Source organism: Eschscholzia californica, unplaced genomic scaffold, assembly GCF_041429995.1.
Source record: "Eschscholzia californica isolate CP2 unplaced genomic scaffold, dmEscCali1.0.p SCAF_3, whole genome shotgun sequence".
In the NCBI taxonomy this organism is placed as follows: domain Eukaryota; kingdom Viridiplantae; phylum Streptophyta; class Magnoliopsida; order Ranunculales; family Papaveraceae; genus Eschscholzia; species Eschscholzia californica.
Window position 1 is genome coordinate 47155344 of NW_028238420.1, and position 25606 is coordinate 47180949.

The 25606-nt window shown below is 33.3% G+C and overlaps 3 protein-coding genes, 1 long non-coding RNA gene and 1 pseudogene across 5 annotated transcripts; 4 read left to right on the forward strand and 1 right to left on the reverse strand.

Moving 5' to 3' along the window:
• Nucleotides 1-392: 392 nt before the first annotated feature.
• On the forward strand, nucleotides 393-1075 carry TOM22-V (translocase of outer membrane 22-V). The gene has a single exon (XM_086670911.1). It carries the CDS (start codon nucleotides 506-508, stop codon nucleotides 827-829), a length of 324 nt encoding a protein of 107 aa, XP_086527037.1. The 5' UTR covers nucleotides 393-505; the 3' UTR covers nucleotides 830-1075.
• A 2653-nt stretch (nucleotides 1076-3728) lies between these two features.
• LOC147550983 (plasmodesmata-located protein 2-like) lies at nucleotides 3729-5468 on the reverse strand. The gene is made up of 3 exons (XM_086670910.1): nucleotides 4551-5468; nucleotides 4160-4276; nucleotides 3729-4016 (listed from the first exon to the last, which is right to left on the reverse strand). The coding sequence occupies exons 1-3, from the start codon at nucleotides 5299-5301 to the stop codon at nucleotides 4009-4011; spliced, it is 876 nt and encodes a 291-aa protein (XP_086527036.1). The 5' UTR covers nucleotides 5302-5468; the 3' UTR covers nucleotides 3729-4008.
• A 6388-nt stretch (nucleotides 5469-11856) lies between these two features.
• Nucleotides 11857-14872, forward strand: LOC147550984 (uncharacterized). Its single transcript, XM_086671719.1, has 8 exons — nucleotides 11857-12133; nucleotides 12591-13033; nucleotides 13134-13206; nucleotides 13349-13429; nucleotides 13543-13606; nucleotides 14053-14140; nucleotides 14252-14336; nucleotides 14502-14872. Exons 1-8 carry the CDS (start codon nucleotides 12035-12037, stop codon nucleotides 14538-14540), a joined length of 972 nt encoding a protein of 323 aa, XP_086527845.1. The 5' UTR covers nucleotides 11857-12034; the 3' UTR covers nucleotides 14541-14872.
• Nucleotides 14873-15454: 582 nt separating this feature from the next.
• LOC147550985 (uncharacterized) lies at nucleotides 15455-18889 on the forward strand. Its single transcript, XR_015238570.1, has 6 exons — nucleotides 15455-15607; nucleotides 15827-15920; nucleotides 16028-16132; nucleotides 16783-16814; nucleotides 16935-16966; nucleotides 18609-18889. It is a non-coding gene; the product is annotated as an uncharacterized LOC147550985 (long non-coding RNA).
• Nucleotides 18890-21924: 3035 nt separating this feature from the next.
• On the forward strand, nucleotides 21925-24325 carry LOC147550986 (putative pentatricopeptide repeat-containing protein At5g52630 pseudogene; annotated as a pseudogene). The gene has a single exon (XR_015238947.1). The product of XR_015238947.1 is annotated as a putative pentatricopeptide repeat-containing protein At5g52630 pseudogene (transcript).
• The last annotated feature ends 1281 nt before the right edge of the window (nucleotides 24326-25606 follow it).

Consider the following 25606-nt stretch of genomic DNA (forward strand, 5'->3'; position numbering starts at 1 on the left):
AGCCCAGCCCCGGGGCTCCCGGGTTGGAGCATGTGGGCTGGGGCTCCCAAATTTTGAATTTGGGAGCCCCAGTCCCCCCACATTGGACATGCTCTAAGAGGTAACCATTTCTTTTGGAGGGATAGAGAGGTAATATCACTTTTTGGGTTTTTTTTAGATATTATTCCCTATTGGGTTGGATTTGGTATTTGGACTCCTTTTTTGGGCCTTAGATTTATCCTCTCTTATTTGTAATTTGATGGACTTTAGGCCCCATGATCTAGAACGTCTAATATCATACCATTATCATATTTATGGCATCTTGATAATATATTAATGACTCGTATAAAAGGGTAGTCAAACTTCCCCAATAAAATATATAATTTGTAAAAATAAAAATTTAGTATATTCCGTAAGCCCCAAACAAACCGCTTTAGGGTTTCTTCCGACCTTATTTCTCCTTTTTGTTTGAAGAACTTGTTCCTCCTTCAATCAACCCTCTCTCTCTCTTCGGAAACAGAAAACGATGGCGTCTCAGAGCAAAAAAGGGGGAATTTCTTTACCAGAAAGGCGTGGAAGTAAAAACGAAGGAATCCTATCTAGGGTTTCAAGCACCGTATCTGAATCAACAATCGTCTGTCAAGGGAAAAGGGTTGCCTCCGATGCAGTTTACGTCGGACAAAAACTATTGAAAAGTACCGGAAAAGCAGCTTGGATTGCCGGAACTACCTTCTTAGTTCTTATCGTTCCTCTCATTATACAGATGGATCGAGAACAGCAGATAAACGAGCTCGAGTTGCAGCAAGCTAGCTTGCTTGGAACTCCACCTGTTCTCCCTCACAGCAAGTGAATTCATTGATTATTCAATCAGGTCAGAAAACAAACTGTTTTTCCCTTTCCCCCCTCTAGGGTTTTTGTTATTGAGATTAGGGTGTTACGGAACTTGTTTGATCGGTTTAGGGTTTTATTTTGATCATCATAAGTATGGGTGTAACAGCTAATTAGACCCCCTGATTTGAATGTTTAAACAAGATTCATAATCTATGTTCTTTGCTTTATGGTAAACTATATGAATCAATACATTTTGTTTGATTAATCTTCTCTTGCAATATTACATATTCAGTGAATTCGTAAATCGTAATGATGATGTATTTGAATTTTCGTGAACTTTGGTTTAGGAGTACTCCTAGTTGAAAAACATACACCCATATAGCCCTAGTTTTATTTTGTGTGGTGTAATAAACTGATAATTGAAGAGGGACAAAACATAGAACCCTAGTTTTGTATTAGTTGGTATATACTAAGTAAGAGATGAGAGTTGAGACGATTTCTTTATCCATCACGCCATTTTTCTCCTTGAGAGCTCGCTCTCGAAATATTCATATGACACTTTATCTGCTTAATTTAATCGATCCATTGTGCTAGTGTGTTTTATACCACAGTCATGAACTCATGATCTTTTTTCCGTACCTTACTCTGATATACCTCAAAATCTTCTTCAAGAGATGGGGCTATCCCTAAAAGAATGGCGACGCCGAGGCTATAAGATAGTCCCATAGCTATACGCTTTTAAGTGTACTTTGTACAGCACATTCCGAGGATAGGTAACATATAATCTCGAGGCGTAGGGAGTCTTAAATATATTTTCGGGCTTGTATTTGTTTTAGTTGTATAGCCTCTTCTACCTTTTGTTTCGTGTCCCTATTTCCATGTATGCCTCAGAATATCGAACCTAGATATCACTATTTCAAGTATGAGAGTTGCTACATTCAATCCGGCATTTTGACCATAGCTTCAAATGTTTTCTTCGGAACTGGATGCTCTGATGAAACCAAAGCCCCATTCGAATATCTTTCTTCATAATCAATTAATGTTCGTCGAACGGTCGAAGGAACAAAGTGGGCAAAAACTGAATAAGGTAGCACCATTGTTGAAGATCTTAGACTATTTGTGATTTTGGTAGATAGCTAGGTGGACAGTTAGAGCCTTAGAGGAGTAAAGGTATATGAGGCCATAAGCTTCATTGAGGGAAAGGCGATGAAAAAGACCGATAAGTTTCCATGGACAATAGAATAGCTCTTGATGATGCTTTTGCTTTTGCTTATTTACGTAATGTTTGAATGTACATCGAGCCTCTAATCTTGTTCTCATAGAACCGTGTCGGACATTCCTCTTCACAAAGTGCTTTAGGGTTTATCTGTTGGAAGAATCTTTTCATTCTTTTTGGCCTTTTGTGTACATCAGGGTCTGCTGAGTTTAACGCTAATCTGCAGATTGCTCATGCCTCTGCCTTCTAGTTTGTAAACTATTATATTTGTTCAGTCTTGGATATTTCTGTTGAGTTTCTAGGGTCATTTGTGCCGTAAGCACGTCTAATCAGTCCTAGTTCCACATACTACCTGGTTTCTCTTTTCTTTGCATATACCCGCGCTAGACTGATCCAGGCTTACCCACTAGACCTGTCTACACCACAATGCACCAATGTGAGGGTCTCCAGCCTTCCCCTCTAGACCTGTCTAGGTCACAATGCACCCAATGTAAGGGTCTAGAATGTCTTCCTAACCGATGTCGGACTAGTTGTAATGTTGTGAACCTTTTCGACGTCACTCAAGTCAAGTGTGAAATTCGAGTTCAGTCATTTGTTGATCTTTGATCTATGCCAAAATGCACCCAATCAGGGGTCTAGAATGTCTTCCTAACCGATGTTGAACTAGTTGTAATGTTGTGAACCTTTTGGATGACACTCAAGTCAAGTGTGAAATTCGAGTTCTGTCATTTGTTAATCTTTGATTTTCAAATTAGGCCTCATATGATTCTCAAATAGCTCCTACCATTGTTCTATTTTTCCATACCTCCGGAGCTATTTCTGGTGCTTGGAATGAAATGCTTTAATTGCATTGGGGAATGATGTTCGAGACACAAAAATGCCTTAGATATCCTATTTCTAGCCGAATAAATTCCACCTTAGAGAGATGATCTTGATCCCATGAAGTTGGTGGATTTGCGATTCTCTTTCTCTTGAAATCGTAGACTGACAAAATTGTTTCATCTCTTGTCCCTCCGTTAGGGTTAAAGTAGGGTTTCTTTAACGGTTATCCCTATGTCCTCGTCTTTCTCCAATATTTTAAATTAAACCCCATGAAATAAAATCAACTTTCATGATCAAAACAAATATTGGTCCTCTTTGGATGAACAATGAGCCAAAGAATCAATTGGGAACAAACATGAAAAAGACAAGCCATGTGAGACTTGAAATGGGCACAACTGCACATGAATGTAGTACAAATTTGTTTACTCAAATCCAAGGCAAAAGACAAGAACTTGTTAGGGTTTCTCTTGAAATCCCAAATGCACATTTAGGTAGCCCCAACAAGCCAGTGAACGACAATACTACCAATACATGCTTTGTCAAATGCCAACCCATCCCCACCTCTCAAAAATAACCTAAGTCCATCTTAATATGCTAAAAAGGTTGCTTATAAAAGAATGTTTTACTTTTGCAGGTCTTTAGGTTAAACCCTACTTTAATCAAATAAAATATGTATAAATCAATGATTTTATTGAAATTTGGGCTAATTAAATATTACACCACTTAAAATTTTTAAAGTTTTAAACCCAAAGAATAAATTATTTTCCGTAGTATGTAGATATGGCATAAGATGTTGTAACTCTTCTTCTCATTCTGTAAACTTTGATCTATAAATAATATGTTTACGGATTAAAAAAAAGCTATGGCATAAGATAATTAATTTTCAAACTAATTTGTAATCAATTGATAATCCAAAAACTCCAAAATTGAGAAACTTACCCAAGTCTGAGTAAGATATGTATATCAAAAGAGAAATTGATTCAGAGGATTTTGAAAATGGAGAAAGAACCCAAAATGAGTCTTCTTTGAACACTCAAAATGATATTCCCTTTCTTTATACTAACATTTCTCATTCTCTCTCTAAACTTTGCTTCTTCTCTTGAGAAAGTGAAGACTTGAAAATTGTAACTTCTAAAACACAAAGAACACACTTCTCTCTTCTAATCATCTGCACATAAAAGCATACAACAAAAAAAGAAACAGAGTAACTAAAACAATAAAAAAAAACAGAGAAGAAAACAAAGATAAAAGAAATAAAAATTGAAAATCCAACTCAATGGTATTTAATATTTATAGTAAATCAATACTTACCATCATGTTTCTTCATTATAGATCTAATGAACATCAAACAAATAGCTCCAAACCCAACACCAGCTGCCCCTCCTACCACAATAGCTATTGTCTTCCCTGTATTCTGTGGTGTCCCTCCTATTATGGTTTGGAGAGAGAGTTGAGAGAGGATTAACGGACGAGTAATGCTAGGGAACAAGAAAAACTGGACAAACTCTGAACTTGCAGTGATTTGCAGTTCAGTCGATCAAAATCATAGGAAACACAAGTCACAACAAGCCACCTAAGATTTCTATCTAGAGTCTGTCTATTTTTTCTTGTTCCATAGCATTTTTCTCAACGAAGAAAGATCAACGAAAACTAAAACAAACCCAAAATCTAAAATGACTTGAAAAACAAAAAAAAAACATACCTCCTGAAGAAGATTTCTTTGAGATACCATTTGGGTAATAAGAATAACTCATAAAACATTTACTAAAATAAACTTGACCAGATATTGAATACCCACATTCAACTTGAGCTCTTTCAACAACTTCTTTAACACATTCACTACAATCTCCATTACTCAAGCTTCCTTCACATTGAGCCATGGCATAAACAGATTCATAACTACTAGTGTAAAACCCATTTCCATTAACAATTCCATTTTCAACTTGTGATAATGCTGTATCTCTTCTCATCTCAAATCCACTTCCTTGAGCTCTTGAATCACCACAAGATTTATAAAGCATTTGAACTCCTGAAATCTGTGGAAACCCAGTATATTGATATGACATATAACAACCATATAATTGAATCCTTCCAGCTATTGTTTTCCCACATAATCTATCTAACATTTCAGGAATTTTACTCACACAGTTATAACAATCTCCATTACTTAAATCTCCTCTACATTGATATAAACCAGTGAAAGAAGTTTGTCCTCCACCATTACCTGTATTTGTTTGATAAAATTTTGATTTTGATGATTGAGAAATCAATGAATCAAATAGAGCTGGTAGAACCCCATTTTGATCTGAAAATGTTTGGTTTGCACAACCTTTGTAGATTAAAGTAGTGGAATCTGGTTCAGAGTTTGAACAAGGAAAGAACCCAAATCCTGTTAGAAGAAGTAAAGTTATTAGAAAGAGAAAATGGAAGGGTTTTCTAGAGGAAAAACCCATTTTTAATGTATGGGTTTTTCTTTACTTTTTGAGTTTAAATCATCTTGACTGGTTTTTCAGAGGTTTAATGGGTGGTTTTGGAGAAATTTGAAACTTTTGAAATGGGTAACATTTCTCTTATCTTCATTCTTTTCTCTTCATGTGAAGGAAGCTGTTTTTACCTACACAGACAGAACAGAGAACATTCTTATTAGTAAATAGTATATTACAGCTGGCATATGATCCCTTGTCACGTGTTTGTCTAGTTGGCAAAACAAGGTTTTTGCTGACATGGCAGAACCAGAGTTCAATCAAACCAGAACAAAGAAAAAAAATTTGGTTCCTTTGGGTGTTAAGTTTCTCACATACAGTGACATGCCAACACACTCTTGAATTGGTATTAGATGGTGGTGTTTTGGAGAAACAAAATAATTCTTGGTACAAAGTTTTAGGTGGAAATAAAAATTCTTTTGTAAGTTTTCGTTTCTTTCAAACATCACCCATTTTTTAATTTTTTGAGTTCTTCCTCCATTTCTCCTCCAACCTCTACCGTCTCCGGCGACCTCCACCACCAACTCTGACGAACTCTACTATAAATTACGGCGATTTCCACAACCAAGTTCAGTCGTCATAGTCGTTCTCTTTTCTTTCCTTTTACATAAAATAAACAAGAGATTTAAAAAATACCAAACAAAAACCGAAAATTTCCATAACACACACACAAGAGTGTTGAATAATAATTTAAAGTAAAGTTTGGATATTGAGATATGGAAGATATATTAGTTGTGGTGACTACTAATATAAAAGATATGGAAGATATGAGACGGATCGAGATAAAGAGATCCGACGATCAAGAAGGGTCCAAGATATATGAAGATGAAGAAGTATTTAGTTTCATTGTATTTAGGATCTCTTGTAATTATCTTTAGTTGAAGATTATATTATTTCTTAGTTTAGTTAGGAGAAACTAGTAACCCCTAAACTCTAATTTCTCTATAAATAGGTGAGGGTTCTAGGATTTAAATCATCGAGTTATGTCTGACCAATGTAATCGATCACCTCACAATTGTATGTGGTGGTTATTAATAAAGAAATTATTTTCCGTAGATGTAAGTCATGATTATCCGACCCAACCACGTTATATTACCATGTCACTATTTAACTTTATATCTCTGATTATTATATAATCGCGATTTTAACATTAGAAACCACTACCCAATTAAGAAAGGGAAAAATCTAGGATTGTTTTCTACCATCATAATTCCAAAGTTGAAAGAAAAAAATTAAAAAATAAAATTAAAACGGAATCAAATCAAAAGAAATAGAACATGAAATGTTCGAAACAGAATGGGCATCAACTTGATTCAATTTGGAGGTTATTACATCACAAAAGAATGAAGAGATTGATGAATGTATTGAAGATAAAGAAAATGTTGTATTTTCGTCTGGTAAAATCCTTCCCTTTCTCTCTTTCTCTCTGCTAAATGTAACGGTGTAGATTGTCGTTGGTGGGGAAGTAAAGGAAGAAGGAAAGAGAGAAAAAGAAAAGAGAGAAAAAGAAAAAGGGAGTGCTCTCAAGTTTTTTTTTTTTTTTTGTTTTTCCACCACTTGAAAGTTTGTATATCGTAAATTTTTCTTATTTTCCCAAAACATCAATTGTACTAAATATATGCATATAATGCATTGCTCTTTTCGGACTCGAAACTGATAGCTTATTTGATCAAAGATGATTAAATAACAGATAAATAATAATATAGTTGGAATTGAATCGTAAAGTTAAGCTAGGTGAAAGATAAGGGAGTGGGAGAAGATAAGGATTTAGAGGGATATTCATCGAAAAATGTCTCCCAAACATTTCAAGACATTGACTTTATGTGCAAAATGTCTTGTAGACCTTTAATTTATGGGTAAAATATCTTGTAGATATTTCAAGATATTTGGAACATAGACATAATATTGAGTGGACATTTCAAAGTATTAAGTCTAAAGACAAAATGGGACATTTCAATACACCAGCAGGAAACTCAACACTCAAGCAGACTCGCTAGCAAAATGGACAAGGAAAAAGAATAGATCCAAGGCTTGGAATAACGTACCACACTTTCTAGTTAAAATGTACTGTAATAATATTTTAATGGATTTTTGAGTTTAAGGTCCAAAAATAGGGGGGGTAATTAGTCATATATCCACTCCTAAATCAATAAATAAAATAAAACCAAAATAAACCGAAAATGTAAAATAAGTCCAAAAATTCACTATTTGGTGGGCCCCATGCATCAATCTTTTAATTTTCTCTCAATTTTGTCCTTTCATAAATATTTTTTAACCATTGGTAAACCAAAGGTTTATAATGGTTGAGTTAATACAATTATTCTTTCCATAAATTTTATGAAAGAATATTTATGGTGGATACTTAATGTTAATCTTTATTTCCAAAACTTATATTTTTCTAAAGCAACCTACCAAATCAATGGATATTTACCTAAAACTAGTTTCTCTCTCCCAAACACGAGTTTCCCTTTCTGTAACTATATGTTCTTTGAATTTAAGAAAATATATTATTTCCAAAACTGATATTTGTCTAAATTAACCTACCAATTCAATGAATATTTACCTAAAACGAGATGCTTTATCCCAAAAACGATTTTCTCTCTTGGTAACTCTATGTTCTTTCAACTTCAAGAAAGCATGATTTTGTGATTTGTTTTTTTTTATCTCTACCTCGATCCAATTAAACATCTACAAATTCTTTTGTGAGGTTAAAAAACAAACTATTTTGCTAGCATCTTACTGATTCTACTAGCATATTTTACATCCTACTAGCATCTGATGAATGAATTAGACAAAGTAGTTTAAAAAGCAAATACTATTTAGCTAGCATCTTATTGATTCTAATAGCAATTTTTACATTCTATTAGCATCGGTTGAATAAATTTGAATACAGTAGTTTAAAAAGCAAGAATATTTTGCTAGCATCTTATGAATTTGTTACAATAGGTTAACAAATACTTTTTAGTAATTTTATGAAAGAATATTTATGGTAGATATTTAATGTTAATCTTTATTTCCAAAACTTATATTTTTCTAAAGTAACCTACCAAATCAATGGATATTTACCTAAAACTAGTTCTCTCTCTCCCAAACACGAGTTTCTCTTTCTGTAACTATATGTTCTTTGAATTCAAGAAAATATATTATTTCCAAAAATGATATTTGTCTAAATTAACCTACCAATTCAACTTATATTTACCTAAATCGAGATGCTCTCTCCCAAAAACGATTTTCTCTCTTTGTAACTCTATGTTCTTTGAACTTCAAGAAAGTATGAATTTGTGATTTGTTTTTTATCTCTACCTCGATCCAATTAAACATCTACAAATTCTTTTGTGAGGTTAAAAAGCAAACTATTTTGCTAGCATCTTACTGATTCTACTAGCATATTTTACATTCTACTAGCATCTGATGAATGAATTTGATAAAGTAGTTTAAAAAGCAAATACTATTTAGCTAGCATCTTATTGATTCTAATAGCAACTTTTACATTCTATTAGCATCGGTTGAATAAATTTGAATACAGTAGTTTAAAAAGCAAGAATATTTTGCTAGCATCTTATGAATTTGTTACAATAGGTTACAAATACTTTTTAGTAATTAAAATATATTATGTGAAATTGTTTTTGTTACATTTTCAGTATTTTACTAGCATTTTCTTGATTCTGTTACCATCTGATATGAATTTGTTACAATAGGCTGATTCTAATAAAATTTTATGCTGGTAGAATCTTATTGAGTCTAACAACATTTTTAACATTTTATTTTAACGTTTGTTTTTTCTTACTCTTCACTACTGTAAATGATGAATGAAACCATCAATCAATTCTCTCTCTCTCCCACTCGATGCTTTCACCTTTTTCACTCGATTTAATTTGGGCGTCGATGATGAATGAAATCAAAACCTAGTTCATATATTAGAAAGTGACGATGCTCTCTCTCTTTCTCTTCGATTTGCTTTTGCCCAATTCTAATAGAAATATAAAAGAAAGTATTCTGCTAAAGGGTAAAGGCAACTATTTTTCCGGAAGGAAAGTTTGTTTTTGAGGAAATCATTTAATGAATCTCTAAATATTATGGTATATATTATTTTAGGTTATTTTTTTTAACTTAGGATAGGTTAGGCAGTAAAAGAGAATGAGGGGATAGACATGTAATTTACTTTGAGTGGATTTATTTTCTATTTCAGATTATCTTTGGTCTCTAGACTCATTGATCATGCGATTTTGGACTTAAAACACATCCCCCGTATTTTAATTCCATGTAATAACTCTTAGTCTTTTTAATAAATGAATACATTTCACAAAAAAAAAGACAAAATGGGTAGACAATAGATTATTAATTATTATTATTGTTGTCATCTCATCATTGATGGACAATTAGGAGATATTTCAAAATTACATTTTTTGATTTTCGCAGATCTATGGATATTTGTAGACATTTATAAACATTGCTGCATATTTATTATTTCAATATTATGTCATATGAAATAACTATTTTTTTTTACAATATTTCAAATACACATTCTTTTTACTTCCTACATGTTTGTAGATATTAATGGATATTTAGTAGGTATTTATTATTTTAATATTACAATAAACATAGTAATATAATAATATTACAACATTATAATAACCTAGTAATACGATAATACAGTAATATAATAACTTAATATATAATATAATGTTATTAATATAATAATAATAATAATAATAATAATTTTATTATTTTCTTTACTAAAATGTCTCTAAAAGTCCACGAAACCAACTTGTCTTGAAACGTTTGTAATTTCGCGTTTCAAGTCAATAATAAAGACACTGAGACATTAGAAGTGTTTCATACGAATAACGCAAACATTGAGAGACATTTGAAATCTATCAAACGAAGACATTTCAGGACATTTTAAATGTCTCAAACAAATAACAATGACATTCGGCAACATTTAAAATGTCCCACATGAATAATATAGACATCTGATGACATTTCAAATATCTACAACCAATAACACTAATATTGGCAGACATGACAAATATCCACGGATTTTTGGACCCACTACCCCTAATAAATGTTTGTCAAATTGGATTTTACAAGTTATAAGAACATCTCTAGTGGGACACTTTGTTAGACACTCTATTATGAGGTGGACACATTTATTATAGAGTGTCTAGAGAGAGAAACTCTAATACTAGAGTGTCTCTTTGAGACTCCCTTAGTGTCACTTTAAAATTTAAACCAACAGAAATCTTTTCTTTTCAACTATTTTTTCCATATTCAATTTAAGAGTAACATGTGTATTAAGTAGAGAGATTTCAAAGATCTCCATTGGAGACCAAAAGAATTTAGAGTGTCTCTATATTGACACTCTAAATTCTCTATAGGAAAGGGAATCTTTATTTGACACTTGACAACTAAATTTTAGAAAAAAAATTTGTGTCTCGTTTGAAATGCTCTAAGAATTACAAAATTTTAGGAGTTCCCTTAGTTAAATAATCTAAACAAATGCCTAGAAATTAAACAATTTTTAATGGGGGAAACATTCATGGACTTAATTTTTGGTTTACAGTTTTGATGTGTTGATTAAGGTCATAAAAGTACTATATCTTGAAATTTACTTGCTACCATTGGTACTTTATAATTTGATTAATTGAGGAACTATTGCTTTTCATTTTTTTATCTTTGAGATGTTCAACATTCTTTGGCATATGGTTGTAAAGTGAAAAAGAGACAAAAAGTATTTACATAGATGATTTATGGGTTACTTTGAAATAATGAAAAATGATACTTCACTCCATTTCATTCTACCAGTCAAACCATATATTCTTAAACGGTTAGTCAAAGGTGTAACGGTTTAACGTCATGTTTAATACTATATTCGTTTAAGTTTTCCTTCCAAAAAAAAATATAGACTAAACAAAAACTACTATCTCTTGTGAGGCAATGCTATAATAATGACAATTCCTATTTCAAATCAGATTAGACTCTAAGGGGGGTAGTGGTTCAGGACATTGGAGGACACTCAGAGACAAAATGTTCCAGAGACATTTCAAGACATTTCGGGACATTTGTCCGTAGATAAAATGTCTTTATGGACGTTTCAGGACATTTGATTCATAGACAAAATGTCTCAGAGACATTTCAAGACATTTGGTTCATGGACAAAATGTCCTGGGGACATTTCAACATATTGAATCATGGACAAAATGTGTAGTAGATATTATTATTATTATTATTATTATTATTATTATTATTAGTAGAAACAATAAATTGGACATTTAAAGAGAATCAAGTAATTATATAGTATACAAGATATTATGAAAATATAATAGGAAAATTTGACCAATTTTCCAACAAATTCAATATTCTCTAGTTCTTGTAAAGATTTGTGATTTTCAGGAAATATTGGCCTTGTAGAAAATTTTGCCTATAATCCATAGGATTTACTCACGTGCAAAAAGACATCCACCTCACGTGCGTAACGAAAAAAACGGACGATATAAATTACTATCAGAAAATAAATAAGAATTCAAAACGAAAAGAAATTCTTTCTCTCAACACCTAACCTTCTTCCCCTCTCTCCCTCTCTATAAGTTTCTCTTTCTACAGTTTACACCAACGCTTCTGCTTGCTTTCTGGAACAGACCTTTGTTCCAAGCTATTAGGGTTAGGGTTTTCATTAACCAATTCATTACATTGTTTCGTCATCATGCACGCATTGAAAGAAAAAGTTGCAGACAAACTCTCTCGTATTCTCGCTGATTCTCCTTCTTGTGATGATTCGCCTGTTCCTACACCTAAATCCGCGGTAAAGTTTCTTCCTTTTTCTTTTTTTTTTGATTCTTTCTATTACTTCGATTCAAAATTGAAAAAAAGTTGATTCATTTCAGATCTGATTTAATGTTTTCGATCTACCCTGAGTTTTAAATTTGCTTTTGATTGAATATTTTGTGTTCAATTAACATACCCAATTTGTACAATTGATTTTATCAGTTGAATTGGATCAATTGAAGATCTTTATTTGGTGTCAATGGTGAATTATTAGCTGACATTGAGCAATCCTGATTGTTAGAACCCTAGAATTACATCTGAAAAATCAGAACTTTACTTAGCAATTAGATCTATAAAGCAGATTTTGGTGAAATTTAGGGTAATATCCTGATTACCCAATTCAATTAGTAAACTTTAGGTTTTGTTTTAGAATTGCTTTCCCTAAAAAGTTTGTATTTTTGTGGAATTTATTCGTTCGTGTTCCTGTATTGCAGCCTGGTCCTCGTTCTAAGCAGGAACGATATGGTTCTGATAGATCGCTTTCGTCATACCTTTTGTCCTTCTTCCCATCAGCTGGGGTTGATGGACAAAAAACGAGTAAGTCTATGCACGACGTTAGGCCTATCCGGTCGCTTCCCACTACATGGAGAAGCAAAAGTTTCACATGGAGAGATAAACCCCTAGAGATTGAAGAGATGGAGCCTGAATTTCAGGCAAAAGATGTACCGGAGATTTGTAAAAAGGTTGAAGAAGATGACCAAGGCGTGACAAACAGTAGTACTGAGAAATGTGAAGAAGCGTGTACCTCAGATACTTACGTGAATAACTTCCAAAATCTTATGGATGAGTCTTCATTTATATCTGAGGATCTGTATGAGTTCTTGCACTCAACTCTCCCGAATATCGTAAAAGGATGCCAATGGGTCTTGTTGTATAGGTAAATTATGTGAATTACATCGTTTCCTTTAATCTTGGTTTTGTTAATTTATACTTTACTTGATTCTTAATTCTATATTGGTTTTTCAAATGAAGGGCAGTACCTTGAAACATGGGATATCACTTCGTACGCTTCTTCGTAAGAGTAACGATCTTCCCGGACCTTGTTTGCTGGTAAGTTCATGTGATGCAGAATTGTAGCTTGATTCGTGATATTTAGCACATTTAGGTTCTGTTTTCTCCGGAAACTATACTATGGACTGATTTACTTATTTGGCACGGCTAATTGTGTTGGATGGCGTCCCTTGTTTTGCAGATCGTTGGTGATATGCAAGGTGCTGTGTTTGGTGGAATGGTGGAGTGTCCCCTAAAACCTACTGCGAAAAGAAAGTACCAAGTAAGTTATAACCTGAAGACGGTCTCACATGCTTCTCTGTTAGTTGTGAGTGATTTGATTCTTTTACATTTTAGGATGCTAACTTCATCTTCTTATTGCTTTTTTTTTGTCAGGGAACAAACCAAAGCTTTGTATTTACAACAGTATACGGCCAACCCCGGCTCTTCAGACCAACTGGTAGGTATTTCCTTGCCAATTTTATTTTACCAACATTCTTTTAGTAGATGACTTGGTGGAGACATCATATTCTTTTATCCATCTGCCGATTATATTAAAATTGAGGTTAACTGTTTAAGAATAGGAAATCAAACTGGCTCTTTGAAGGCAAATCTATTGTTCTTCTTCCTCCCCCCCAAACATCATATCATTCTTTAAATCTATCTCTTGCTTGCTCCGAACTTATATGATTGAACATTAGGGTAGACTAGTTGTTTCTTCTGGATAATTCAATGGTTGACACTGATACATTGACCATATAAAATATTTGAACAACAATAGATCCTTACAGCTTTAAATAGGCACTCATACATGTTGCATTGTAAAAGTAACATGGAGAATCTATGAAGGATAAGCCGTTGAACCTGTACATATCTCAAAACGATATTCATTTTATTTTTATATAGGCGCAAACCGGTATTACTACATCTGTTTGAATGACTTGTTGGCACTCGGTGGAGGGGGCAACTTCGCGTTATGTTTGGATGGAGACTTGTAAGTTACTTGATCCCTTTAAATATGACAACTTCAATCCAGTAACCTTCAAATGAAACAAAATACCTTGTTAGAACTTGTACATAAGTCTGTAAATCTTCTGTCTACTAGGTTACGCGGAACAAGTGGACCCTGTGAAACCTTCGGAAATTTATGCTTGGCAAATACTCCAGAATTTGAGTTGAAGAATGTAGAGGTAATCCCAGACATTAGTTTTGGGTAAACTTCCTATCAAATTCTTCATACCCGGTCCCTCATTTTGTTTCTCTGCTATCCTAGTTGGCTTATATGTTTCGATTAGCTTGGTAAATTACCCTCTCTATTTCATTATTCTAAGCTACTACTTTTGCCATTCATACAGTTATGGGGTTTCACACATTCATCCAAGTACCTAAAATGATAGTCGACTGTTGCAGAGATCGAGGCAGATTTGCGGATTCGGAATATCCCATTTCTTGTTCATGTTTGTTTATCATGACGTTCCTTATTCTTTCTAGTTTTTTTATCTACTTATTCATGGATAGTGTAAACCTCATATATGTTGTATTAGGGTTTTATAGCAGCATGGGCAACATTTGCCCACCCTAAAAATGGATTAATGGTAATTTGGGTCTTAATATATTTGACCCAGAGAGAATTTATTCAAAACAACCAGTATGTACTAGAATGCTATTATTTTTGGCATAACATTTGATCATGTGTTATCTTTATTATAAATTTCACTTTCTTGGATGTTTTTTAGCTTCTTCGTAAGTTTAACTTTGAGAGAGTGTGTACTTTTTTTTTTGTTGAACCAAGAGAGTGTACTTTGTTGACGTAAATATATTCTACCACATAAAAAGTTGAGTAGTTCTAGAACAGGTTACAAGTCAAAGCCTACTCTAGATCTACATGAAATTAGCGATTCCATTTTCAAATCAACTCTCTCTCGATGAATGGATGGATGGACGGTTGATTCCTATGTAGGTCAGGAGTAAATTTACTTTTGTAACTTCTTCTATCATTTTTCTCAAAAATTACGCTTAGTTGCCTAAATCTATTATACAAAACAAATCCTTGTGACTAGGACACAATAAATACTCCTAGATGTGACTAGGACAAAAGAATGGTGAGTTGGACGCTGACTTGGACACCCACATAAATCCATTTTTTTAATCTGGACCGTTCAGTCTAATCTAACATATAAAGCCCCTTGATCTTAGCCGCTGGATCCTACTTGACACAGGTCAATTGAAAAGACTACATTAAATACTTGCCGTTTAAATCTCTTCCTCTTCTCTTCCAAAAAAAAAAAACTCCCCCCATTTGAATTCTCACATATTTCATCTTCTTCTCTAAAAATTCGTTCTGGAAAGACCAGCCCATTGCTTCCTCTCCAAGCCTTCTCTCTTCATTTCGCCCTAAAATTGAAGTAGACGGTTTGAATCGATGGACCAATTGGATTCAATGGAACCGTCAATCGAATGGGTAACCCTATTCTTTTTCTTCACTAATCAAACTAATTTTTCATTCATAATCAAAATCTTTCAAGAGAAGTAAAACATCAGTTGTTACAATCTTCATCTCGTTCTTTACTTAGCTTTATATTTGTAATGAAGAAGGCCCTAATCAGAGGTTACAGTTTCATTTTCCTAGCTTTTCTTATATTTACTACTTCTTGATTTAAATTTTATTTATGGTGTTCAGGATATATCGAGGAGTTCTTCCTGATGGTAGAGAAATTACTGTTAAATTGATGGATCGAGCTGGTAAACAAGGGAAAGATGAGTTCAAAATGGAGGTTTAGTAAATCATACCTTCCCCAAATTCTTCCTTTTTTTTTTCTTGAACTTGATTTTGTTTTGGTAAATAATGACTAAAGTTCTTTGTGTTTTTCCAATTTGTAAGTGGAGTTGCCGAGTCGTCTCCCTTCTTCGTATTTGTTGGCTTTAGTGGGATACTGTTCCGATATCAATCAATAAATTATTGGTGTATGAGTTCATGGCAACAGAGGTATACTTTTAATGTTTTCTCTGTCTTTCTTGTTCCATTTCTACTTATATCGGTGTGTTTCAATGTGAAAAGAAGATCCCTGCTTCAATTGGTACTAACATTTGTTCACCTTTATAATTTATAGTTTATATGTGAATGATTTCTTTCTCCCTCTTTGTTTTTCTTTATTGAGTTTTTTTAATCACAAAATTGAATTGCTCCATTGAGGGTGTAAGGAAAACAAATAATAGAATGAGCTCAAGTATGCATTTCTCATTACTGATTATAAAGAAAAACATCAGAATAGTTGTACCTAATCACAGTTGTAGTTATATTTTCTATGGATCGTTCAGTTTTCAGTAGTTTCACATTCGTAGAAACCTTGAATCCTGCCTTTCTTGAAGTAAAAGAGATTTAGAGCTAAATTTAGTTCTCTTTAATGTATTTAGACAAATGGGTTTTTCCTGGATAAATACCAAGGTGAAATTTAGGTCATTGTGAAACATGAAACATGATTTGCTGCCAACTATGTTGAAGTTCTGCATTGTCTTTACATAGCTAGGTACAACTATTTGTAATGAAGAAGGCCCTAATCAACGGTTACAGTTTCATTTTCCTGCCTTTTCTTATATTTACTACTTGTTGATTTAAATTTTATTTATGGTTTTTAGGAAACCATCGAAGAACGAAACAACTTAATCAGGTAAGAAAACTCCAATATAAGGTTACAGTTCCTGAATTATATTAGATTTTTGGTTGTTTCAGAAAATGAAACTCCAATAAAAGATTACAGTGAATTATTTTAGATTTTCTGTTGTTTCAGGAAACGATTTGAGGGTCCATCGACTTAATTAGGTAAGAAAACCTTAATCGAATGTTACAATTTCACTTTCCTAACTTTTATTGTAGTGACATTGATTTCCTAGCCAATTAGTTCCTGATTTAAATTTGATTTAAGATTTCTCAACTAATAAGTTGAAGGACGCAGCGACTTAATAAAGAGGCACTTGAAGGATGAAATTTCCTTTATGTGAACTTATTATGAACTTAACCACTTGTTGCTTCATAGATGATGTTTTTCCTTCAAAAACCTAATCACATGGTAGGAGGATATCATCTTTAATGGAAAACAATAAAAACAGGACTACCATTCACACCCGAAACTTCATTGTATTTCCTTAATACTATCTTAAATGGAAAACGAGGTTGTTTCTTTAGATGAAGTTTTCCGTAAAGTGCCCTGTATATTCTTCATTCTCTAATATCAAAGTTGTAGTCCTATCGTTGGTGTGCATTGAATTGATACTCTGTGAGCCACTTTTAGTTAAATTATGTTAGTGGTCTGCGGTGATATGATCTCAATAAATATTCCAACTTTCTTTCCACGGTCCTTCATTGATTCCATTTGTTATGAGGTTATCGTGGGGAATGAAAACCAAAATTGTTATCTCTGTGCATTATTTATTTTTAGAGCCCTCTTCTCTTTTTCTGAGAAAGAAGAATAGGAACGAAAGAAATAGAATTGCAATAAGAAAATGAAAAATACGAAATCTAGGCGGTTTAATGTGTTAACGGAAGCAGATGTTGATAGAGTTGTGCAAAATTCACTTCCAATGATTTTTAGGTTTAGTTTCATAAGCATGAGGGTTTGACAGATCATTCTGAAGCCAACCTTCTAATTATAAATGGTGGGTTTCTCCCTCAGCTTTCAGTAAACTTCTTGTCTTTCCAGAATGATTGTCTCCTTATTGTCTTTAAGCTATCACCTAAACTTTTGTTACATTTGGCTTGAGCATTTGTTCCGGAATGATGTGTTATCGTAAGAAAACATATATTAATAACATATTCTCTAACTGTTTTTTTTGTTGTCATAACATATTCTCTAACTGTTGGAGATGAGATTTTGTAGTTGAGGTAAATTTATTTTCTTTTTCAATTTTTCATCTCAGCTCAACCTTCTTATTAGATATGTCCAAAACTAAACTCTTGTTTGGACTCAACTCTTTGAGTTTTCGACTAATAGTGATATTTCAAAGATTTGCTAGAGCACATGTCCCAACAATTCCCGTAGTTGCTTATCCCCCGCCTTAGCGCCTCTACTGCCACCACTCTCACTTTCACACTTTCACTCAAATTTCTGTCGCTCGAGGTTATTACTGAAAGGGTTGTAAGGAATCTAGAAGGGAATCACAGATAAGATAGAAGACCAGGTTAAAGACGTCGTTGTCCTAAACCTGCAACCAGTAACAATGTAAACATCTCATTTTTATCGTCAAAATATTTTCTTTTCTCCCTCTTTGTGCGTTATTCAAGACAATGATGAATTGGGTTAAACACAGCTGAGTGTAACGATTTAGGTTTCAGAGACCTATTTTTTGCTGGCATATTTTCTCCTTCCATTTTCTGTAACCTACTCATTGTTATTTGATGTTGAAGCAGGTATATTTTGATTTGAAATGAAATATCACACGATTCTTCTGCATCTCTCCTCTTGCAGGTTTCTCTATATATTTTTCCAATTTGAGGCCCACCCGACCTGGTCCAGACTTGAGAGTTTATGCGTGCGACGTGGATTTGGGCAGGGGGCATGACTCTAGGTAAGGGATCGACAATTGATGGCCTGCGGTTATTGCATCGAGTTTGTCCTCATGTTAGCCTAAATGACTTGTTTGAGTTTGCTCCTCATCCTAGCCTAACTGACTTGTTTGGTTTCATCATATTGTGGTCATAAGCAAGTGCATAACCCGTTTTCGACAGGTTATGATTTTTTTTATTAATTATGTCATATCAAACTTACACCATATAATTTTTAGTAAATTATATTTATTCATTTATTAAATATCAATAATGTTCAATTTTTCAGATCCAACGATCGACACAAATGTGACGATTGACCATCGTGCTCCCAAGATGACTTAGGTTATTTAATAATCTGTCTTTACTTATGGATTTCTTTTAATTACGGTTCCAACAAAATATCATTAAATAACAATAATTTTTTTTATTTCCTATAAGATGTTTCTTCTTTCCAGTTGGAGAGTTTTTTATTGGAGAGGGAGAATAAAACTCCATAACGATAGATCTTTTTGTGGTAGCTAGAGATTTCTATTTGAAGTTTTCCTACTTGGTTGGAACCTCTATCATCATCCATTTACACATTACTATTGACATTAATGGGTGAAAAACATAGAATTTGACTTGATCATGATTTTTGTTGTTTTCATTCATATTAGCCATGTTTGACCTGTCTGATGCTAAAATAGAAGTGTTAGATATGTCTCTCAAACTATTAGTTTACATTTCAAATAAGTCTGATTTAACTAGGGGCGAATAATATTGAGTTAGATATTTTACGAATCAAATGCTCGATTAGTGATCATTGAGAAGTAAAATAAATTGAGATTAAAATAATTGTAGAATAGTTGAATCTTCTTAGTGGCATAGGCAAAAAGTTTTAACTTGCAACTCTTACAATACGACACATGAATGAGTTTCTATAAACACATAAAATAGAGCACTTGTGAGATATATTTCATACCTCAGAGGTAGATAAATGGAACTACATAATTTGTGTGGAACTTACCACAACTTCAGTCATTTGCAAAAAGAAATTGTGTCATTTGCTTAATTTCTCCATTTCAGATATGTTATGTCATTTATGAATTGAGTTAACTATATAGATGTTTTCATGAGTATTGGTTTCTCATTTTGACTACTCGTAGGAATAAAATAGCACGTGGGTTGGTTTAGGCGCCCCCATGATGTCTAAGATAAAATCAATGTTTATATAGGATGACTAGGACAACCACATAGACATCTAAAGGTGACTAGGACAATTAAAGAAATTTAACATGACAACGTATGCAAAGGTAATTGCTTTATCTATCGTTTACGACATTTTTTTTGTATTTATATGTGATTATAGAATAGTGGGCACTTCGTGATCATTATACCAATAGTGTATTGATGTGTGTAGTAGAGTATTGAGGGTCTATTCAAATATAAGAAGTTTTGTGCACACCACAAGCATTCAGAGAGGATGGATATAGGTAACATAGCTGTTCCACCATCTTCTAAGGGTACTACCATACTTAATTATGCGAGTACATAAATATTTAGCATGGTATGTGGATGTTGTTGAAGATGTTATCTGATATGTGACTATAGTTCTATACTCTCTCTTATGTTTATAACTATAATGTGAAAGAAGAAACATCTTATAGGAAATAAAAAAAAAATCATATTCGGCTGGTGAAAAAGGAAGGGGTTAATTTGATATTATACTTTTACAGTTTGGCACATGAATATAATGTCTGGAGCTCTCATCGTGCAAGAGCTATATTACGACATTTAATTTAAGTAAGTTCATTACATTTGTGTGCCTCTATGTTATCTTCAATAGTTCATATTATGTCAAAAATCTCAGTCGATTTTCTCTTTAAATTAATTCAATTTGCTAAAGAAATTTAACTTTAGGATGATTCTAGAAATTGTTTAAAGCGTTGGTTTCAACTTTTGCCCTGGACAGTAAGAAGTGGTCTCATTTTTTTGTTTAATAAGAATGAATTTATATAATTATATCTATAAAATTCATTCGAGATCTCATTTTGTTTCAAATTACTATTATTCTTACCTATTCGTTTATCCAGTATAAACCTCGTAATTGGATCAACCTAAGAAATGTAGTTGAAATTGTATTAACCATTCACCGTGATAGTGTATACCCAGATTGCTATAACTGGCTCAGAAAATTAAGATGGCAATCTGCAATGGTGGCAGATTTAGTCCCAACGTAACTTTCTCAAATAAAAATCTCTTGCATAAACAAATTAATTGAGGATACGAGGATACCTTCCATTATTGAGCATTTGAATTCATAAAATGAATGGTCATTACTGTTGTTCGCATCTTTAATGAATTAGAATAATAAGATACTTTGAATTTATTGTTGAGCAATTGAAATCAATTTTTAAATAAAATTGAAACTTAAACCTACAAACACGACAAAACGAACCAGATAAATATTGAGAAGTAGCTTACAAAACATCGAGAGAGAAAACTCAATCTAACACGGAAAAATGGGTAACCATAATGAATAATTAAAGAGTTATGTTGCACAAATCAAAAGACTACGAAACGTAAAACTAAACAATATGGACACTTCTTCAACAAAAATAAAAAACAATGTGGACACCTCAATTTCGTGGGTTAGATACTATGAGAGACAAAAAAGAAATAAGTACATTATAAAATACAAGTAGACAATTAAAAAAAATTGAACTTAAAACAAAACCATAATTATCTTGTAGAATGAAAAAAAAAGATTTTCAAAGATGATCTAAATGTAATGGTGTACTGTATTGCCAATTCTTCTTTGTCCTAGCTCCTTTCCTTTCTCAATAGACGCACATTCTATTCTTTTTTTCATAGATTCTCAACGAGTTCATCTTGTGAAGTAAATTATTTTTACAAATTCTTTCGTCTTTCTTTGAGAACTTGATATGTTTTTATTAAAATAATAGATATTTTAAATAAATTTAAGAACGTCAAAATTAAAAATAGTTTTATAGTCTCAAAATTTTATAAACTTAAGATAGATCTTATACCTCTAAAATACCACACTTATCTTTAGAGAGTATCAATCTGAAAAATTAAAACTACAATAAGAAAGTACGAAACGTAAAAGAAAAAACTAAATAATGTTATGACACGTCTACTTTTCCATGTAACGTAAATGGCATTTCCCCGCCCGTAGGGCGGGGATCATGCCTAGTGTTATACAAAATACAGAGAAACTAGAAAGCCATGAAAGGAAAATATGCAAATTTTTTCGGTGGAACGAAAAAGAGGGTTAAACAACCGAACATGCAATTTATTCACATTCGGGGGGCCAAACAGGAATTGGCCCTATAGAAGAGGATTTCAAACTCTTCTACACTTCTCTCTTTAAGCCCTAAGAGACCCAAATCAACAACCCATCCCTAAAATGCGCCAAGGAAACAACCCAATACCAAAAGGAGAAGATCCAAGGTGTATCCACGCCTATACAATCAAAACTGCACCCTATGATCGTTCCCTCTTCAATAACCTAATCTCCCTTTATTCAAAATCAAATCTCTTATCCGACGCTCATCGTATCTTCACTCAAATCTCATCACCAAACGTTGTATCATGGACGGTCATGATCTCTGCCTATGCAAACACAAACAAAGCCCTTGATTACTTCATCTCCATGCTTCGTCATCCTACTCTTCCAAACCAGCGTACTTTAGCTTCTCTTCTCAAAACTTGTGCTTCAACCTCTTCTTTCTCATTCGGTCTTCAAATTCATTCTCTCTCTCTAAAACTTTGTCTCTCTTATTTATCATTTTCTGGTTCTTCCCTCGTTCATTTTTACTCAAAATTTAATCACCCAAATGATGCACTCAAAGTGTTTGATAAAATTCCTGAGAGAGATGAAGTTTGTTATTCTTCAATTATAGTGGGTCTAGCTCAGAATTCCCAATCTTCTAAAGCTCTTTCTTTATTTGCTAAAATGAAATCTTGTAATGTTGGGTCAACTATGTATAGTATTTCTGGTGCTCTGAGAGCAGCTGCTGAATTAGCTGCACTTGAACAATGTAGAATTCTTCATGCTCATTCAATTTTGACAGGATTTGATTCAAATATAGTTGTGGGTAGTTCTTTAATTGATGGGTATGGAAAATCAGGTCTTGTTATTGATGCACGTCAAATCTTTAATGGGTTATTATCAGAAATGAATATTGTTGGTTGGAACTCTATAATGGCTGCTTATGCCCAACAAGGAGACAATAATTCTGTGATTAACTTGTTTGAGGAGATGAAAGTTAGAAACTTTATTCCTGATGAGTTCAGTTTTCTTGCAATTTTAACTAGTTGTAGTAATTCAGGTTTAGTTGATGAAGCTAAAAAATGGGTAAATAGTATGAAATTAGATTATGGGGTTGAACCAGGAATTGAACATTATACATGTTTGATAGGTGCAATGGCAAGAGCTGGGAAGCTTGAAGAAGCAAAGACTATGGCGATAGAAATGCCGTTTAAACCCGATGCTGCTGTTTGGAGATCACTATTATCAGCTTGTGCAGTTCATGGTGCATCCGAAATGGCTTCGGAAGTAGGCCAGAGACTATTAGAACATGACCCATTTGATGATTCGGCATTTGTGATTCTTTCGAATGTAAAGGCAGTCGCGGGTAAGTGGGCTGAAGTTGCAGAAGTGAGGAAGAGGATGAAGAAGTTAGGAGTGAGAAAGGAAGGTGGGAGAAGTTGGATTGAGTTTCGAGGTGAAGTTCATGTGTTTTTAGCTGGTGATAGAAGCCATGAGAGGGTAGATGAGATTTATGCTAAGTTAGCGGAGCTAATGGAAGAGATCAAAAAATTGGGTTATAAAGAAGTGGTTGACGAGATGTTACATGAAGTGGAAACATCGGAGAAAAAGGAATCTCTACGGTATCATAGTGAGAAGTTGGCGATGGCTTTCGGGGTTTTAATCGGAGCAGCACCGCCCGGAAAAGCTCTTAGGGTGGTGAAAAATTTGAGGATTTGCAGAGATTGTCATGAAGCTTTCAAGTATATGAGTTTAGTGATAGAAAGAGAGATTGTTGTTAGAGATGTTAACAGATATCATAGATTTGTTCATGGAAACTGCAACTGTGGAGATTATTGGTGATTTAGCAATAACATTAATAGATTTGAAGAATCATACATTCTTGAATCAGGGGATTGTTGTAATTAACTTCGATTAGACAAGAAATAAAACCTCAACGTATCGAAGAATTTCAATAAGCTAAATCAGCAAAGAAAACCGTGGCAATCAGTGACTAGATTTCAAGATTATTGCCTTGGAGTTTCTTGTTTGGATTGAAAGAATGGGGATTTGGATGCTCTGAAGAAGAAGAAGAAGAAGAAGAAGAAACCGGCACTAAGACCCTGAAACAAGACTAGCCGGAAGCATATGCATTCTTCAGCCTCATCGAAACGCTATTTGAACCCATAGCTTACTTTTTCGTTTATGTATTTTTCGTTTTTGTCTTTCACAATAAGTCTTTGCATATTTTCAATCACAACCTTGTAAAATAAGGTTCCAAGTTTATTTGAAGCATTTTATCTGTCATGTGGAGAAACCATGTAAAGTATCAATCGGAAGAGGGAGACACTTTATTTTTTATTTAATCTTACACTTCTTTTACACTTGTAGGTTTCCATGGATGTTAACCTAAGGGTTGATTCTTTTTGTACGGCTGAGTTGCTTACCATGTAGAATTATCTGTTCAAAATTATAATAACTAGATTACGGACTAAATTTGAATCATTTCCTTGTTGTACTTTCGAAGAAAAGTATTCCTCGTTTTTATGTCATGATTTTTTTTCTCTTTTATAAATACTATCATAAATATGGAGGAATTTAAGTACATAAGTAGCTTACAAACTCCTTAATTTATGTCTATTCAATGTGAAGAATATTTTGAGATCAAAAGTAGCAAGCAACATTGCAATAGAACATGATCCTTGAGGTTCAAAGTAAGAAGGATTTTGTACTGATTTTTGTTACGAACACATGGAACCTTGTCCTTGTTAAGTGCATAAATCGATCGAATTTTATTTAATAGAGCAAAATATGGTGATCCCCACCTAGAATGAAATTAGATAACAAACAAATATTCAAAATGAAATAAGTGATGGAATTTTTAGTCATATTAGGGTAAACACAAAATAAAATTTATCAAAACTTAGTAACAGGAATTTAGACAAGTTCATGTCCATGTTTTTTGATCGAATAGAGAATACTAAACGTGTCGATATAACACTGAGGGACATTTTAAACGCGTTTTTCGCATGGATTCTTGATTAAGACTTAAAGGTAGGGTTTGGGTTTTTTATGACTTAAATGGTAGAAAAATGAACCCTAATAATTAGTGGCTAGCTAGGCCAGAGGGTACAAAATGATTTAAAAGCTAGGGTTTAGTTTTTCTTTGACATTGCATGTGAGTTAGTATTAAGCCTTTTGAGTTCACGACCATAAAGAAAAGAGTTGAAGGGAAACAAAGTTAGAAGCATTTGGAGCTTTAGATTGAGCTTTGTTCCCTTACAAAGTATAGTTGTACTTTTTTTTAGGGTTTTTGAAGCTTCATTAAAGCTTTTCTTTGTTGCTTTCACTTCTTGTACCCCATTTTGTGATTCTCAAAGTTCCCAAAGTGTAACATTTTTGAAACCTTGGAACAAACATATCAATCCTAAGAACAAAAATGATGATAGGGATTCCTTTCACCTTTAGGACCCATTATACCCTTGTCAAATAGTTTGAAGTACAAGTTACCTAGGGTTGAGGTGAGGAGGACCCTATATTGGTTTAGGGTTCATAACTAGAAATTTGTTTCAAGACTGCCTTAATCATTTTTAATTTTTTCAATTGAAACACTCAGTCACTCACTTATTTTATTTTATTTTTGTTGAAGGACTCACTTAGTTGTT